This window comes from Sinocyclocheilus grahami, unplaced genomic scaffold, assembly GCF_001515645.1.
Source record: "Sinocyclocheilus grahami isolate Dianchi unplaced genomic scaffold, SAMN03320097.WGS_v1.1 scaffold141.1, whole genome shotgun sequence".
Classification (NCBI taxonomy): Eukaryota; Metazoa; Chordata; class Actinopteri; order Cypriniformes; family Cyprinidae; genus Sinocyclocheilus; species Sinocyclocheilus grahami.
In genome coordinates this window covers 1,081,864-1,100,575 of record NW_015505320.1, presented here as the reverse complement: position 1 = coordinate 1,100,575, position 18,712 = coordinate 1,081,864, and the positions used below count along the sequence as shown (strand labels likewise).

The window sequence follows — 18,712 nt, the reverse complement described above, 5'->3', positions numbered from 1 at the left end:
GGGAGAGGGGGGGGGGGGGGGGGAGGGGGGGGGGGGGGGGGGGGGGGGAACGGGAAAGATCCACGAGGCGGGATTCGATCTCGGGACACCCGAAGCACAACTGCCATGCGCTGCCCACAAGGCTATCGGCGCCGACCACGTAGGAACTTTGACATTTGAGTGACTAAATTTGCTGAATCAGATTTTTTAATCCATTTCGTTACACAATTCACTGAGTTTGAACTAATTCACAGAAATGAACTTACTAACTCGCATTGTTTCTGTTACTTGAGTTTTAAGGATTAGTTTACCTAAAAATCTAAATTTTCAAAATGTCAAACCTGTATGACTTTGTCTTCCATAGAACATAAAAATCTATGAGCTATTTTCTTAATCATTCTGATCTTCACTGAGCATTGTTTTTAATAATGGTTAATTTGGGATGATTTGAACGTGATTTGTAACTAGAATGATTCTGATCTCTTAGCAGCAGCTCTTAAGATGTGCGATGGCGATGAAGAAAACAGCATCCTCTCCCTCACACCATCTCAAGAAGGCGCCCCACCCGAGTCCCTCACTGACCCTCTGAGAGTTGATTGGCCCAAAGACCGTGTGTTGATAAACCGAATAGACAACCTCTGCTCGCTGGTTCTAAAGGGGCACTGGCCGTCAGGTCGACGCTACGTCTCTGACATACAGCTCAATGCTACAGCTGAAGAGCATGACCTCGGAGATGGCCTAGGTTACCCCCGAGTGGCACGCAAAAGCAACACTGCCGTGTCTGCAGAAGCTCTTGAAGGCCAAGAATCAGAGTTCACAGTAAAACTCCTAAAGGTGAGGTGGTGTTCAGACATTCATGAACCTCTACTGTCTCTTAAATGTCTGCTTTGTTTCATTTTTGCATTTGTTTCACTTCGTTTAGGAGGAGGGGCTGAAGTTGACATTTTCTAAGCAGGCTCTCATGCCAAACGGTGAAGGGAGTGCACGCAAAAAGAGAAAGGACCACGAGGTACAGAAATGCAGTCTTATAAATTTGCCCAAAAGTAACCTTTCAGTTTACATTGGTGCATTATAAGTATTTCCAGCTTTATAATGTTTTTTTTGTTTTTTTTACATTTAGCTGGTAGATGCTGAAGGGGTTCTCCATGCTCCCCGCAGAAGGGACCTTCCTAACTGGCTCAAAGAAAACCCAGATTATGAAGTGGAGGGAGACATGTTAGAAGTAAGTGCAAAACTCAGGTTGAACTCTCTTTTCTGAGTTCTTCTTGGACTGACACCGCTAAAAATGTTTCTCTTTGTTGCAGGTACTGGTGAACCGGACCAAAAGGAAGAGGAGGAGGAAGAGGGTAGAGAAAGGAGCAGCACTTACTGGCAGTGAGAGAGTGAAGGTCATAGACATAAGGACAGGCAAGAAGGTGAGGGAATACATTTGACCATTCTGCCATAATTATCACCTTTTCCCTTTTAGACTACAAAAAGTAACCAGAACAACTGTTTTTAACATTGGTAATAAGAACTTTTTCTTGAGCACCAAGTCAGCATATTAGAATGATTTCTGAAGGCTCATGTGACACTGAAGACTGGAATAATGGCTGCTGAAAAGTACTTTTTTTTATTTATTTTTTTTATATATCAAATAATGATTTGCTGAGCATTAGAGACTTCCTTGAAATCTTACTGACCAAACTTTTTAATGGTAGTGTATGCCATTTCCATGAAACAACAGTTCACACTGTTGTACATGGGACTTTTACTGTTCTTGATATATTTTGAAGTTGAGTGCAGTTGGTCTTACACTCCGTTTTATACTCTCTTTAGTTTGGTGGAATATACGGGCCTTTACTACAGGACCTGAGAGAGCACCTGGAGGAGAATCCGGACCACGTTGTAGCACCAGAATGGTCTGAGACTGTTCGCAATTCGGTTAGTGTCTCCTATATGTGACCCTGGACCACAAAACAAGTCTTAAGCCGCTGGGGTATATTTGTAGCAATAGCCAAAAATACATTGTATGGGTCAAAATGATCGATTTTTCTTTTATGGCAAAAATCATTAGGATATTAAGTAAAGATCATGTTCCATGAAGATATTTTGCAAATTTCCTACCGTAAATATATCAACTTCATTTTTGATTAGTAATATTCATTGCTAAGGACTTCATTCGGACAACTTTTAAAGGCGATTTTCTCAATATTGCAGATATCACAATATTACCCTCAGATTCCAGATTTTCAAATAGTTGTATCTCGGCCAAATATTGTCCTATCCTAACAAAACATACATCAATGGAAAGCTTATTTATTCAGTTTTCAGATGTCTTAAGACTGGTTTTGTGGTCCAGGGTCACACATTAGCTCAGTGTGTTTATGGTTATCATCTTCATCTACCCTGGTTGTATAGTGTATTTTAGGTCAATCGCAGTCAGTGGTTATTTTTCTGGAATTTAATCTGACCCTTCTCTTCAATCTCAGGGCTTCTTGCCTGAGAGTTTATTCCACAGACTGTTGAGTCCCCACGCTTCAATCCCCAAAAAGAGTCGACATTACCTCTCCACCCCTTCCATGCAGATTAATGACCCTCTCCTGGGAGGCGGCGAAGGCGAGACGTTAGTGTCTGACGGCGCATACATGATGGACGACGAGGACCTGGAGGACGGCAGTCACCTCACGTCATCTCACCACTTCCTTACTCCAACCTACGATGTGAAGATGGAGCCGAGCGCTCTTGATCTGGACGGAGGTGACAGTTTGTCACAAGGTGGCTATGATAGCTCAGACAGAGAGGCCATTTTGGATGATGTCATCATGGCACCGAAGAATTCAGACTCTTCCTCAAGCTCCGAGGATTGACCAAATCTCATGTTAGATGTAGTAAACCGAGATCATGACAGTCTTTTATTTTATTATATTCTGCCTTCATTATTTTTATAATTATTATTGATGTTATTGCTTAAAATATGGAGTAACAGATTTATTTTTTTCTTGGGTTGGATTTGTACTTGACTGTTTTGTGTAGGAAAGATATAGGCGCTTTTTTTTTCCTTTACACCTCGTTCAGCACATTGTGCAAAATATTAATTCCAGATGGATGAAATATATCAATTTCATGTCTCGCATACCCACAGTAAGCCCCTTTCATCCTTTATTGGCTGGGAAAGGAAGGAGCTGTTTGTCTCACTCCCTCTGGCTGAACTGTTTAACAGTGTGCTGAGGATCCATAGTCATGCACTGAGCTGAGCCATCGTGGTGCCCAATGTTAGACAGATGATGGCTGTATTGTACAAAGTAGAGTTGGTCTTATGCCTGCAATGATGCAAAAAATTATGCGTTTATTCCCGTTTCAATAACTGACTCCAACTGTCTCTGTGATATAAATATGAATAGCAGTCTACAGTGCAAACTGATGTCGGTTGAATTCTTTTCATCAAGTGTTGGTATTTATTTGAATAATGACTACTCATGCCCATTTTTATTGACTTCTTGAAATACATGCTGAGTAGAAGAGCAAGTTCATTTTCTTTCATATTTCATACTTGGATGAGGCATCATAAAATATAGTCTTCAATTATTGTTTTGATGAATTTAGTTTACACATGCATAACACATTAAATCACCAATTTAGAATAAGGTTGACCAAGGCATTGCAAGACCCAATAGAGAATAAAAAAATCCCAGACATTCAGTATGTGCTGCAGGGTTAATACTTCTTGACCCCCTACTGTGCTGGAGGTAAATCACGTTTGACTATTTTGTCATGGTTATCCGCCAGAGATAACAGTCAGTATTTAGTATGAGACAAATAGGTTGTTGTTGTGTGGTGCCTTTTGAGCTCTGTATCTGGAAGTGAATGCTTGCAATTTTTTCAAAGTATTTCTATGAAAGATACAAACCACTGAGGGACTGGCTAACGAGTCATTTTAGACATTTTGCTAACTTCCGTACAAACAAATCATTTTCAGTTTTATCTATCAGAATGGCTTGTTTTAAAGTGACACTAAATATTATAAACCATGTTTACTGTTGCTTTATCCATCAAAAATGTCACTTCCAGTGGGATATTGCACAAGACAGAATAACAAGCGAAAATTAGAACATCGAAGAGACTAGAAATTCATTAAAAACGTTATTAAACATTCACAAGAAAAAAATGCTGCTTTTAAAGCATTTTTTAGAGAAGGATAGTGCATAGCACCTAGGGACATGGCAAAAACGGAAAGCTCAAAGGAGTATTAATATCATATAGCCCTATATTTACTTCAAAAAGTAAAAGAAACCGTAATAATGTCAATATTTAAAAGGTTTGAGTGTAATTTTAACCAATAGGAAGTATATGAAGGGGACAAAAATGGATTGTAATGCAGGTTAGTAATAGGCCAAAAAAAAAAAGATTTTCCTCTAGGGGCACATGGGGCCACAGATAACAGAAATCTTTGCTTTCACACTTGGCTCGCTTGCCTGTTCCGAACCCGAGTTCGATTGCTCCCCCTCCTCCTGCCCCCGCTGGACTGCGTTCATATGATTTTATTTGGGTCCGAACCGTGGTTCGTTTGCGTCATCAAGCCAGCAGCTGTTTACCCCGTTGCTTAGTAACGACGGCGCAGGAGAAGGCAGCAAATGCATAACATTCCTCTCTGCACTTTTATATAGTTACGTTTTTGGACCGTTCGTTTTGTTTACAAAGCTTCGGTACATAACGGCAAATGTACTGCAAATGCTCTAAAGAACGCTGAAGGCAAACAGAAATGAGATATACAGCTCTCTGTTTGCAGCGCGTCAGTCATGCTCGGCAGGAAAGTGAGTGAAACACACACACACACATTTTAATCAAATAATACGTCATTAATAGCGGTTCACTTCCGAGATTGCGTTCACATCAACGGCGAACCGTACCCCAGACCACCCTTTTCAAGCGGACCGGAGTTCGGAAGACAGCGTTCACATCATCCAAACGAACCGAACTCTGACGTCAATCGAACCCGGCACTTTTAGAGATGCATTCAAATCACAGGACAATTTTTGTCTTATTGTAAACATGTGCGAGTATTGGCTCTTTATGTAAAAATGGAACAACACTGCTTCAATCTCTAAAAAAAATGATTAAATAAGATTCCTTCTCCAGTAATCATAAGCGACCGTGATTGGTGCACCTTTACCATGGCTGATCAAAGTAACGGCTGCCATGTGACATTGTAGCAGCAGCGTAGAAAATAATTTGTGGTGGCTATTGAATTGTAAATACATAATGAAGAAAAATAATAAATGTATGGTGTTTTACCAGTTATAAACAACGTTTGAGCTACATTAAATATTTTCAGCAAAAAATTGTTTCCTTTTTGGTCTGATCGGAGTGCGATTAATCGGACTTGTGAATGCAAACAGACAAACGTAGCAGAGTAGCGATCGAATCGGTCCATTTTTAGCAATTGCAGCAACTGTCTGCTAGTGCAACTCTAAAGCAAACTTTGTTCATTACATTTGAATATGTATTAAGAATATATAGTTTATAATGCTGTTTAATAAGACGCTGGGTATTACATATAGGAAATACCAGAAGTCTTTCTCCGCGAGGCCTGTGATATGAATGAAACCTCATGTTGGGTTTAACAGCAACACATCTGTGAACTAGCACCATTTAGCCGGTTAACGTTAGCTGCTGTTGGCTGGCTGAATTGGTAAGCGTGTATCTAACTTACCACTCTTATAACGTTTTTATATATACCTATAAAACAAATCTAGTTATACTTGCGCTGCGTGTTGGATCGCCTGATGAGGTTTATTGGCATTGTTCAATCGAGCAACACATACCATATTCTGGACAATACCGAGAACATGGTGCTGCCTTTCTTGGTTCTTTTCTTGTGGTGAATCGCATTTTTTTTTTCTTAGATGACTTGGCCTGTTGATTTTTTGTTATTTGTTGCTCTTGGATTGTTACAAGCTCAGCCGCTCCTCTGATATCAGGAGATCTTCGTATTATCCTCATGGATTTGAATTTTTACTCGGATCTCTCTGACGGGACTGGTCAACATGTTGATTCCGAGTTCATGGATAACTCGTCTTACAGTGGATATGATCCGGTGAACAAGGTAAATCTGGCACCTTTGTGTAGTAAAATATCTTCAGTTTAATGAACTATACATTGTTTATTATTGCAGTAATTTAGTGTAGCTTTGATCTATCCGTGTGCATGCAGTTAATAATACTCATTTTAACCTATGCTTTTATAGTTCGCAGGTGGCAATGATTCATACCTGACCATCAGTGGACCTGGTCATCATTGGTCATCTGAGGTAGTGCTACACAAACATCAAGTAACCGTTCTATATTCTAAATTCTAGAATTCTGAGTTCTATATTCTGAACTCTCTCTCTCTATATATAACTCTGTATATACAATGACATTTAAAAAAATAATATTGATGTAATACATTTTTATATTTATCTATGTTTTGTTTTGAAATTATACACTATTTTATATTAACTTTATTTATTTATTTTTATTGTAGAAAACATTCCATACACCCTGTCTGGGTGATGAAGAGTTTGAAATCCCACCGATCTCCTTGGATCCAGATTCTGCGCTCACCATTGAAGATGTGGAAGCCCATTTTGGAGAGCTGGCTGAACAGGCTGAGACCTCGAGTGCTTCTGGAGTTGGAAATAGTCTTGCCAGTAATCCTGTGGTAGGGGGGAATGATCCCTCTTTTGCTTCTGCTTTCATGAATCCATCATCTCAGGGCATAGAGCACCTGAGTATGGGTGTGATTAACCAGCGGGGGGGAAGTTTTAGAAGTTTTAAAAGAGAGGAATTGTATTTGGAACTGTATGATTCCCATTTTTTTAGTTTTTAATAAACATTTCAGGTTTACAAAAGGAAAACGGATGCAGCCAAGAAAGAGTATCTGAAGGCGTTAGCAGCCTACAGAGCAAATCAACTCTCAAAAGTGAGTGAATTGTTTCTGGTTCGTCCTCTGTGGATTTTTGATTTCCAGTCTTATTTCTTTCTTTCTTTTCTTTGTTTCTCATCAGTCATCTACTGAGGTGGAGGATAGTGCTCCTTCTACTCCTCCCTCTGTCCCCTGTCCCGCACCCGTCACTTCTGCTCCTGCTGCCCCTGCCCGTCCACGGCTGACACCCATCCCTGAGCAGAACACCATCACCAACATCTGCGCCTCCAATATCATCCTCGACGGGCCTCAAGTCACCACCCGTTCCCGCACGGGCTCTCTACCCTTGGCCATCAGCCAGCCCCTGACCCCCACTGTCACAAAAATCATCATCTCCAAACAGATGCTGGGAGGTTCTCAGATCCACCAGATCCCCACGTCCATGGTGACGGTGATTCCAGCCGCATTGCGTGCCGTGCAGCCGGCTGTTGCTGGACGACAGCCTCCACCGCTGCAGCAGATGCAGGGCACCCCACCGCCACCACGTCTGCAGCAGATGGTACAAACACAAGCCCCGCCTCCGCTTCAGGCCAAGCCCCGTGGAGGGGCAGGAGGCTCCGTGGCTGTCACGGCTACACCACCTCCACCTCTTCAGATAAAGATTGTCCCCGCTTCTTTACACTCCGACCTCTCCACACCGATTATTGTTACTACAGCTACAAGTGCTAATCCTGTTATTGCCTCAACCACCATCTCGGCCTCAGCACATCCTGCCCCTGTTGAGGTGCAAGTTGAAGAGCCCAGAGAGGAGTTGGTCACTGGGACGGATGAGGCTGTGACGGAGGAACCCGAAGAGGTTTGTTTTTCCCTTAAAGGGATAGTCCACCTAAAAATGAAAATTGTCATTAGGCCTGGGTGATAAAACGGTATCAATATTTGTCGACGGTACACCTTCTTCGATAACGATATAAAAATTTTCGATATAGTGCACGATATAGGCACGTGCTATGAGTGACGCAGACAGCACACACGAACACATGCTGAATTGAGTGCTGTGCCTGCCTGTGATGAGATTGTGAATAAAAAAATTTATATTAGTCTAATTTAAAATAAACATTTGCATTTGAATGTTAGGAGTGCGTCAGGGAGCATCATCAGTGGCGCATGATATGCAGTGATAATGATGTAAGTGACGTTGCATTTTAATGTTTTGTCAGTCTACACCACGAGACGCGCCGCTGCTGTGTTATGCATTCAAAATATTAGCGACATATAGAAGCTCAATGCAGAGAAGATCTTGATTAGTTGAAAACCGAAACCAAGCCATTCAGACAGATTCAGCGCATTTTTTAGATGGACAAATATGACTGCTGCACTCACGTCTCACACAAGAGATGTAGCCATGCAAAGTTAAAACAGTTTAAACTTTTAGAAAATACGTCACGAATTTGTGGAGGTTTATTCCTTTTCACTGTGTCATGTTTTTAAATGCAATCTGTGTGATTCGGCTCTTTGTATTAAGCAATGCATAAATACATGATGCTGTTTTGTTCATAATTGTTTATCTAATTTACGAAATTATATTTGATCTATATCAGTTAATTTAGATGTAACGCACGTTTTTTTTTATAGACCGTTATTTCTTTGCGTTGACGATTTAAATTTGCTGCGTTATTTTGCTCATTGCGCCCTCCTGTGGCCTCGGGAGACAAGCCAAAAGATTACCTATTTAATCTGCATATAAAACATTAGAGATGTGATGTGATTGTTTAAAAAAATTAACTAAATTAAGTTATTAAAATTATTAAATATAAAGTTATTAAATATTAAAAATATTTGTTGTTCGTCTCAATAAATTGGGCTAATTTAAAAAGTTAAATTTAAACTTTTTTTTTTAATTTTTTTTTTAAGGTTTTAAAAAATATCAATAATTATCGATACTGAACGATATGAAACATATCGTTGATACATTTTTTAGCTATATCGACCAGCCCTAATTGACATGCGTTGTTTCAAAGCTTTTTCCGAAAGTGTCATTACCCAACTATGGTTTCTGTGTTTCCTGAACTAGAGATGCACCGATACTGAGCTCCTGTACTCGTATTCGTTCAAATGCCCCGATACCAAACACCGATACCACACACCATGTGATAAGCCCCATATTCAGACAAAGAAACACAGACAACAGAACAACAGACAGCAGAATGGAGTTAAGGATGTTTACTACGAAGTATTTGTATGCAATGAATATAAGTTAAACATTCAGTATTAACGCCTGTATAGCTGATGTGCGCAAGCTGATAAACAAAGCACGCTGAGTGGATTGAGCGTGTGGCGGCGCAGATGCACAAGCTTGTCGAGGGAATATACCTTTCTCACAGACATCACTGGAAAGTTTGTAGTTCGGTCGGATATGTCAAAAACAAGTAAGTAAAACAATGCACAAGTTACTTAACGGTAGTTGCGCGTGCTTTGCTTGCTTGAGTGTTTCTGGGTTATATGAATAGCTTTGGAATATAAATCGCAGCACATTTCAGATGAAAAAACGCGACTTCTATTTCTGAAAATATCACCGTTAGGAGATTTATTGTGAGTGGTTCCCTGCATTATTACAGCAAAGCGCGTGATTACAGTACTAAGCCGCTGCAATGGAGCAGCTCTAATGCTATTAAATTAAAGAGGATGTACCACAGAGCAAAAAAATGAACAGTGAAAGTAACAAAAACTTGTAAAAATACATTTTAATGGGCATAATTAAGTGTGAAAATAACCGAAGGATATACAGTCAAACCTAAAATGTATTCAGAGAGCTGATATAATTTTTTATATTTTTTTAATAGTGGGTGCAGGACACTATAGTTCATTTATGTAAGTGAGGATAGCAAAATAAAGTAAACTGTGACAAATCATACCCAAAAATTATTCATACAGTGGACTACCAGTAAAATTGGGGACCAAAAATTATTCCGACCGAGTCTGGGGAAAAAACATTGAAGTTCAGGTTTGCATGAACCTGGATGACAGCATGCCCAGGAGACTACAGGCTGTCATTAAGGCTAAGGGTTGTGCGACTAAGTATTGATAGTTGTGTAAATACTGTCATAATAACAGCCGTCTGAATAATTTTTAGTTGATTGTAATCCATTACATACCTTTCTATCAAAGTTATCTAACATTATCAAGCTGAATTTGTTCTGACACAGTTTAACTCTGAGTTCTTGTCATATTTTATTTCCATTTTCTAAACTATAGCGAATAAACTGTGATAATATGAGAAATGTTGAAGGTGTCTGAATAAATTTAGGTTTAACTGTATTTATTTGATAAATGAAGTTAACCAACTAACATTATACATACTCTTTTGGTTTCTGTACCCAATATTTGAAAAATTTACAAATGCAGTGAAAATATTGGTATCGGTACTTGGTATCGGCAAGTACCAAAAATAAAAGTATCGGGCGAGTACTGGAAAAAGTGGTATCGGTGCATCCCTACCTGAAACCATAGTTCAAATGAACATTTGCATATAGCGTCGCAATCTTATGTGGTTCCACCACCTGTGCATGATGTCATTAATGGCAATCCTATATTGTTCAACCAACATGGTTTAAACAACCATTTTACAGCAGTTTCAGGAAACAGACCCGAGTACATAGTTGGTTAGTTTCTTCAACGATGCTTCACACTATAGTACTTACTCAGGAAGTTACCCCTGTATGACCTCTGTACCACACCACTGTATGACTTTGTTCTTTAAAATATCTTCTATTATGTTCTAAAGAAGAAAAGTGGTCACCGAAGAGTTTCAGTTCCCACTTCATACAAACTTCTGTTGTATGAACCAAAAGTACAATGGAAGTCAAAGGCAACTGAGTTTTTATTTTTGGGTGACTATTATTTTACTATTAAGAGCTACTGTAATTGAACTTATTAGTAACAGCCATAAAGGAAAATATTAAAAGTTCAAACACAAGTTATGTTCTTCAGAGATGTTTTATCCCTTCTTTTTCAGATGGAGATGGAGGTAAGTGTTGCTCCTGAGGCCTCCTCTTCAGCTCCTCCTACAAATCTCTGTGTCCGTGCTGGATGTACAAACCCTGCTGTGGAGAGTCGAGACTGGGATAAAGAGTATTGCAGCAATGAATGTGTGGCAACACACTGCAGGTTTGTTTTTTGTGTGCATGTGCTTGTTTAAAACATTTTTTTATTTGTAAGATGGTTTTTGTATGGCCAGATTAACATGCTAATTTCACTATTTACTCTCTTAACAGGGATATTTTCATGGCCTGGTGTTCAATCAAGAGCCAGAACTCAGCCACCGTCAAATAAATGAGAATCCTCCTGTTTCTGGTCCTTAACATGCCTGGATGTCTTTTTATGTGAACAACAGACGTTTACTGGGTTTCTGAGTGAAGGTGTAGTGTTTTTGTTGTAAATAGCTAAGGCATGAAAAAATCACTCCCCAGCTTGTTTTCCACACTGAAATTGTCAGAAAAGGACCTATGTGATTGTAGTACTTTATTTAGACTTTGTTTTGCTCCAGTGATTTATTTTTTTATGTGTGTTTCTAGTGATGTGTTAAAGTGGGACAAAATCCAAACCTTTGTGTTATATTCAAATATAGTAGTTTTGATTATGATGAAAAATTTGAGTGTTAGTGAATCTCAAGTAATACAATCATTCTGGAATTCTATTATTTTTTTTGTTTAATGCAATTTTCTCATGTTGTACTGACAGTATCTTAGATCAGTGTTCAGAAGTGCTCTCATGTCAAATCTTTTTGCCTTAGTTATGGGGTTTTGCTGACTTTTTTTTTTAGTTACAGAAATTATTCAAGTATTAATAAAAGGCAGCCAAAATGGTTTGTTTCTGAAGTCATTGCTAACCGACAACTTTGAAATTAAGTGTTTTTAGTGCACTATAAAAGGTGTCTGTCTACTGATGACTAGTCAAAAATATATTCAGATAAAATATAGTATAGAAGCCAATATGGTAGAATTACGTTTTTTTTAAATATATAAACAAGTGCTTTTTTGTTCACAAAACATATTTTTTGTTCAATATGATTCACAATCTTTTTCTTCCCTTTAAACTAACAAGTGTATATTTTAACATTCACATAGCCATAGTGAGTTAATGGTTACATGACCATTAAACAAAATGCAATAAAATGTCCTTTGTGTGTTTTATTTTGGTTATTTTAAATCAATTTGATTATTTTTTATATATATATATAAAAGGATGATTTAGTTATTAGCATTTAATCAATATTCGTCACGAACCCTCATCTAGATAAATCAGTTCAAGTGCAAGGTTACTTTGAAGGAACAAATACAATTGCTTTTTCATCAAAGATCCCAACATTTTTTTCTCCATTGCACTTATGGAACAATTTTTCAATTGAGATCACTGTCCATACTGGTCTCGTTACTGAGTCAAGTTGCATTACTCAATAGCAAGAAATGAGATATGGTTGCTCCTTTCATCAGCCCAGTAAACAAAGACAAGGTTATTGTTTATTCAAAAAGAAACTACATGTTTGTCAATGGCTACGAGGATGAGAATGGAAAAATAAAGTATAGTGAAACCATTTCTTTTGTTGGTTACAAACTCACAAATCTAAGTTACTACATGTTTGTTTGCTTGTTTTTTTTTATATCAAACTAAAAACAAGTGATTGACAAAGCATAGCTGGTTAAAAATAAAAAAAATTAAAATTCAAGTTTATAAAAAAAAAAAAAAATCTCCGGCAATTTAAGATTTAAAGAAAAATGTTTGCTTGGTCCAAACAAAGATATCACATTAAAATTTAAAAAAGCACATTTAAAAGACATAAAAATGCAAGCAGTAGTGTTACAGCATTTTTTTTTAAAATCAGCTTAAAGTGAACAAAGCGTGCTAAGAAAGTGAAGTTTTAAAAATCTCTGTAAAGTACAAATCACTTCAAAAAGGATTACAAAGACATATAAAGCCCTGTGAATCCTGCAGCATCCAATCGTCTCCAGTGTTCAACCACACATTAACCCACTTGAATGGGTCCAGACAAGCAAGTTAAAAGGTTTAGGTTGTTAAAAGTGTTATGACAGAAGATAAAGTAATTCGTTGAAAAATAAAGAGTATAAAACCATCCTAGAATTATGATTTTAGTATTTACATCAAGCAAGAATCAGTCATACTTGTATTGGACTGCATGACTGTGCCCTCTAAAAGCCCTGTATGTGTTACACTTTACACTTGGGGGGCAAGATCCTAATGAAGAATAAAACGTTTGTATAGTATTAGCACAGACGCAGTCGGGGGCAGAGATTACAATAGAAGAAAACTGTCCAGAAACATTTGCAATATGACATAACGGAACACAAAATGAGTTGCCCTGACGTTCTTACTGCCATTGTGTGCTATATTTACCGCCTGGATACAGTGGTTCTGATGTGAGGTAGAAATGTGGCCTTTGGTTTAGGTCACACACAACGTTTGTCAGTTAAGACTTCGAAAGCTAACTGGCGCCGCGTGAGTGAGCCTGTGTTTCTCAAGGTTCTTGTGGATCCTAAAACCCTTCGAGCACAGGTTGCAAATGAAGGGCTTTTCACCTGTGTGAAAGCGCAGATGAGCCTTCAAATTGTTTTTGAGACGGAAGCCTTTCCTGCAGTGCAGGCAGATGTGAGGTCTCTCTCCAGTGTGGAAGCGCTCGTGTCTTCGCAAGCTTTTCCTCAGGGCAAATGTCTTTTTACACCTCCTGCACGAATACGGCTTTTCGCCTGTATGAAATCGCTCGTGCCGCTTCAGGATCTTCTTGCGTTTGAACTTCTTGCCGCAGATTTTGCAGGCATAAGCATGTCCGTGTGTGAGAACACCCTGTAGGCGCCAAATGCCATTCCCGCAATCTTTAAAGCAGCACAGCCGACGTCCCGTATGGACACGCTGATGGGTTCGCAGGTCTTTGGGTGTAGAGAAGCATTTTCTGTTGGAACCGTTTGGCCTTTGCGCACTTGACGGGATCAGGAGATTCACAAGCTGCACAGAGCAAGGCCGTAACAGTTTGCAATCGAACGGCGTTTGGCTTAGCTGGAAACGCACCTTCTTGGCATTCTCAGCACTGTTACCTGATGCCTGGCTGAGTTCAGTGGCCTCCGCTGGGGTTTTGCTGGACTGCGGAGGTTCTGTGAGAGGTGACTTTTCAACAGATGGCAAAGAACTGACTTCCATAAGGCCAAGGTCCCACTGGCTCATAGTGTCGGTGGAAAGGTCTACACTGGGAATGCCACCTAAAACAGAGCTGAACGGATGAGACTCTGGATCGACTACAGAGTGTGAAGAGGATTCCTCAAGTCCCTGAAGACCTAAAAATAAAAAAGGTTAAATGTATTTCAGTCTCACAAAAAATGTATTAATTCTTTACTATTTTTTTTTTTTAATAAAACATTCAATTACAGGAGCATCAAAGGGTTTATTTCCGGATAGAAAAACTACAATTTATGCATTTAACTCATGTAGTTCAGTATAGTTGATTAGCTTTGTACAGTAAAACACTTTTAAATATAAATGATTATGAATCAAGCATGTCTGGTTTCCTCGTACCATTTTCCTGAATTATCTCTGGTGTCTTTATGTCATCTGTCCATGGCACTTCATGAATTAAGCCGTCTCCCCCACCAATCCCCTAAAACAGTATACAATACATGTGACTTGGTCAGTAAGGCAAAAGAAACAGAAATTACAAAGTTAACATACTACAACAGATTGCAATATTTTTCTTTTGCATTTACATTATATTAATCCATTTTTACTCAATGTCATGGTTCCCAAATGGGGTTTCGTGAGGGAACTGCAGGAGGTTCATGAGGTTATGAAAAGCTTTTAATAAATGATATTCAATATAAAACAAAAATAAATAAATGGGATTGCACAATAATCACAATGTAGTTTTTACATTACTTAAATTTAAATCTTTGACTTAATTATATAACTGTATGGTCTTACGCGCTGCTTGTTTCTGAGTAAAGCACTGGCAAATCGTAATTAAGTGTTTTCAGAGTCTCGGTTCAAATTAAATGCAGTGAACTCTAGCTCTGCATGAAATGCAACATGTGCTAGCTTTACTTTATTTACACACTGCCAACATAATCTCCAACATTTTTGGAGTGAGAAGTTTAAAGCATTTCACCAGCCTTTTGCCAAAATAAAAGAATGAGAAATATTAAATAACCTCATGGTTTGAATGTTTTAAATTGAAGAATTTAAGACAAATATTAGTCCTGAAAATTGTAGTTTAAAACACATTATTTTAATTATTATAAAATAACATTTATTTTACAGCACCCTTGTCATTTACAACAGAAATGTTCCGGTCTTCATTTTTAGAATTAGCTACAATAATAATAATAACAATCAGTAACAATAATAATAATAATAATAATAATAATAGCAATAATAATTACAAGTGTGAATGTTTGAATATCAAATATTTGATCCATTTACTTGCACGTCATATAACCAATAAATGACACCAGAAAACTGTGAACATGCAAATGTTTTGTAAAAGATATTGATAAATGAATTTCAATTTCAGGTTTGAAATCTAAGATGTGTAATGAATATTATTTCATCAAAGTTGAACATTTCATTTAAACCTAATAAGATAAAGTAAAAAATCAGCATGACCTACAGTTTCTTTGAAGATAGTGCATGGAAGGTCAACCATGCATTGCAAATCCACAGCTTCTGGAGACTCTTCGCAGAGAGCTTCAGAGGGAGAAAGCCCCTCCTCTCCTTTGGATTCCTGCAGAAAAATCTTGTCTCTCTCAGTGGACGTGCACTGATCTGAATGGGGTTTGGGGGTGGGAAAGAATACAATATGTTACAATTCAGAAACATGAGAAACCTGGTCTGTGTCAATTACAGTGCTGCTGGCTTTCTTAAAGCACATTATTTAGAGTTTTAAGAGCACATTGTCCTTTCAAAAATCATTTGAACTTTTGAATTTGAAAGGTGCCTGAATCTGAGAATCAGCTCAGCTTTACATGGACAAGTGAATAAAAACAAAAACAAACAGCTTTATAAACTTTGTTTTGCCAAAAAAAAAATTTTATATAAAAAAAGTCATATCATGATGATTAATTATTATTAGTTTTAAGAAAGGTCACATGCACAAATGTATTTTTGCATGAAAACTAAGCAATAGTCTGCACAATATAAACTGCTGCAAAGATGGACTTTAACCTTGAAATATCAGTCAACAGACTGTTGCAACTACTTTTAAAATTATGGCAAACCATTCTAACCTTAAAACTAAACAGTATTTATTTTTATGTTACTTGCTATTTTCAAGCAATCCAATAATGAATAATGCATTTTCAGTTTTAATAAGTAACTATTTGACAGGAGTACTTATTCCAACAGTGACTTTAATCTATTCATTTAGTTTAATTCATTTACTCATGTCATTCAGTTTAGAGTATAACATGAATCAGCAAATCATATATAGTCCTTATATAGATAGATGACTAATAATAGATACTGATAGAAAAACGAAAAGAGATACATTTGGCTTGAATGAACACACTATATAACAAACCAATACGCATTTACTCACTTCAATGCAGGGTTGCACTAACATTTAGCATACCACTATGCAGAAATGTTACTTAAAATATCAGTTCAGTAGGTCTAATATTTGGTCTAACGAGTAACAAGTAATGAAGTGCTACGTATTAGGTTGTCTAGCCCAGTGTTTCCCTGGGGTGTTTCCCTGGGGTGCCGTCTGTCGAGAGCAGGGGTGCAGTGTAAAAAGTCCTTTTTTAATATTTTTAGAAAAACACTGAGTGAGCAAAAATTTGTGAGATAGCTAGTTATAATGGTAATTAAATCATATTTACATATGTATAAAAGCCTACATTAAAATCTGTCATATAAATTGGTCTCTTCATTAGAAGATTATAATCATTAAAGTCATTATCCTACTGATTGCCACCATTGATGGACAAAATGTTTTAATAATATAAAAAATATCTGTATGACATTATATTCTGCAGTTCTTCCCTGTTGTACCGAATATCTATTCTTTTCAAATTACCATATCGACGTTAGAAATTCAAATATTGTGACAAAATTAATTTTGTAGGGTGCCACAAGTTTGTTAAAATTTCCAAAGGATGCCGCGACTAAAAAAAGGTGGGGAAACACTGGTCTAGCCTAATAAATTGTAACGAAATACCACTGGAATAGAGACTAATAGCAAAAGAAGATGAAAGTTCTATTTAATAAACAGTTACTAGGAAAATTAAACTATACCAGCCACTATAATAATAACAATAATAAGAAAGAAAGAAAGAAAGAAATACCAGTGACATAAAATAGACACTAGTAAATTTTAAGGAATATATACTTCAACGGCTTGCCACATACGAAAGACCCTACTTCCGGTCCACTCCTGTTGAATTCAACAAATGTGGAAGTGGCTGTTGTTTACGCCGAGAAACATACCCTGATGGTGGGACAGCAGTGTCTCTCCTACTTGCACACCGACGCTACAAACCATCTTGTCAGAGAGATTAGTCAATGCACTTTCCATATGAGCCCTGATGTCAGGGACACACACTAGATTGTCCTTGATCTGAGCTTCTCTATCGACCGTGCAGCCATGGCAATCCAATGCGCGTCCTTCGAAAACTTTCGTTATCTCCACGACGGCCACCTTCAGTAACACCTCCATAACGGCCGCCACCTCAGCTTGAAACCTGGACACGGACTCGGACATTTTGCTCGCGGTCTGAACATGCACAATATTAGTTACAATGTATAAACAAACGGATCGATTGTGCAGTCGTTTGTGGTCATAGCCACATGGCTAAAATGGAAGTAATGGGCGTGTCTGATGACATTCCACAATGACGTATGCACGTACACAGTGGTGGCGCCAAATCCAGACGTCGCTTCTGGAATGTTGATCACAAAATTTTGGTGTCGGTTATTTGGTCATTTATTTTAGATTATCCATTGTTTAAAGTTTGTATCTTTATAGAAATGTAGTCCAAACCTTAAGTCTTGTTTGTACTGCATACGTGCTGACATAGCCTACTTTTTAGTTAAAAAAAATTACTTAGTTATTAAAACTTATAATTATTTTTAATTGCATATTTTTATTCTATTTTTACACTGATGTTTGTAAAAAAAAATAGCAAAATCAGGGATTTAAAGTCATGGTAAAGCTTTTCGGATATTTCCTTCCATATTGTGACAGCCTACGTTCAAATCGTAAGAGAAAGAAATATAAAATTCATCGGTTGTTAATGGGATTTTTAGATGTGGGCGTTGCACTCAAAAATGGAGGCAGATGAAAGCAAGGCGGAGTTTAAGCGGACTACATGATTGGAGTAGTCCAAGAGAGGTTATCATCACTGGAAGATCCAGTTATAACATTTTGATTAAACATCACAAGATCAAAAAAAAAGTCTATAACATGATACTTTAGAAAATATGGTGTTATCATTTCATGCCAACTTTATGCAGTAAAAACTGCAACCCCATAGAAAATTAATACAAAATAATACAGCTAATATAAAAATTAGTTTGACCTCCTAAAGTTGACTTCCTTTGCTGTCCATTTGTTGAAAAGTAATGAATGAATGAATAAATATCAATACAAAGTTTGTTGTACCCTATTTGTGGAAAGTGCCACATTTGGAACAAAGTAAATAAAGTCAGAATAATGAGGCAAAAATAAGAAATCACACAACCACATCACAGAGACACTTTTGCGATATCTAGGCTATGTGAAATAGTAAACTCTCGTGACCAAAACATATTTTGTACCAAAAGTATCATCTGCTAAGACTATATGAATATCTGT

At 37.7% G+C, this 18,712-nt stretch overlaps 3 protein-coding genes across 6 annotated transcripts in view; 2 read left to right on the top strand and 1 right to left on the bottom strand.

Annotated features, from left to right (window-relative positions):
• LOC107591376 (chromodomain-helicase-DNA-binding protein 8) overlaps positions 1 to 2,973 on the top strand; it is a 28,659-nt gene extending 25,686 nt beyond the window's left edge. For 3 of the 4 annotated variants that reach the window (XM_016280530.1, XM_016280533.1, XM_016280532.1), the window contains 6 exons: positions 467 to 813; positions 902 to 988; positions 1,100 to 1,201; positions 1,284 to 1,394; positions 1,798 to 1,902; positions 2,451 to 2,973. In XM_016280530.1, the coding sequence (XP_016136016.1) occupies positions 467 to 813; positions 902 to 988; positions 1,100 to 1,201; positions 1,284 to 1,394; positions 1,798 to 1,902; positions 2,451 to 2,828 (1,130 nt within the window). In that variant the 3' untranslated portion in view covers positions 2,829 to 2,973. The remainder of the gene's footprint in view (positions 1 to 466; positions 814 to 901; positions 989 to 1,099; positions 1,202 to 1,283; positions 1,395 to 1,797; positions 1,903 to 2,450) is intronic. The other variant, XM_016280534.1, reaches the window with a different exon arrangement.
• A 2,371-nt stretch (positions 2,974 to 5,344) lies between these two features.
• Positions 5,345 to 11,765, top strand: LOC107591432 (TOX high mobility group box family member 4-A-like). The gene is made up of 7 exons (XM_016280577.1): positions 5,345 to 6,064; positions 6,206 to 6,268; positions 6,484 to 6,756; positions 6,841 to 6,921; positions 7,007 to 7,720; positions 10,877 to 11,028; positions 11,136 to 11,765. The coding sequence occupies exons 1-7, from the start codon at positions 5,960 to 5,962 to the stop codon at positions 11,191 to 11,193; spliced, it is 1,446 nt and encodes a 481-aa protein (XP_016136063.1). The 5' UTR covers positions 5,345 to 5,959; the 3' UTR covers positions 11,194 to 11,765.
• A 948-nt stretch (positions 11,766 to 12,713) lies between these two features.
• Positions 12,714 to 17,748, bottom strand: LOC107591378 (zinc finger protein 502-like). The gene is made up of 4 exons (XM_016280537.1): positions 17,347 to 17,748; positions 15,530 to 15,684; positions 14,443 to 14,524; positions 12,714 to 14,204 (listed from the first exon to the last, which is right to left on the bottom strand). Exons 1-4 carry the CDS (start codon positions 17,618 to 17,620, stop codon positions 13,342 to 13,344), a joined length of 1,374 nt encoding a protein of 457 aa, XP_016136023.1. The 5' UTR covers positions 17,621 to 17,748; the 3' UTR covers positions 12,714 to 13,341.
• Positions 17,749 to 18,712: the final 964 nt, after the last annotated feature.

Bases quoted from the DNA above. Each gene is read 5' to 3' on its own strand.
- LOC107591432 (XM_016280577.1), top strand. From the start codon at position 5,960: ATGGATTTGAATTTTTACTCGGATCTCTCTGACGGGACTGGTCAACAT. The intron at 6,065-6,205 runs GTAAATCTGGCA...ATGCTTTTATAG, and splicing joins GATATGATCCGGTGAACAAG to TTCGCAGGTGGCAATGATTC. The intron at 6,922-7,006 runs GTGAGTGAATTG...GTTTCTCATCAG, and splicing joins GAGCAAATCAACTCTCAAAA to TCATCTACTGAGGTGGAGGA.
- LOC107591378 (XM_016280537.1), bottom strand. From the start codon at position 17,620: ATGTCCGAGTCCGTGTCCAGGTTTCAAGCTGAGGTGGCGGCCGTTATG. The intron at 14,525-15,529 runs GTAGGTCATGCT...ATACTGTTTTAG, and splicing joins GCACTATCTTCAAAGAAACT to GGGATTGGTGGGGGAGACGG. The intron at 14,205-14,442 runs GTACGAGGAAAC...TTTTATTTTTAG, and splicing joins AGAGATAATTCAGGAAAATG to GTCTTCAGGGACTTGAGGAA.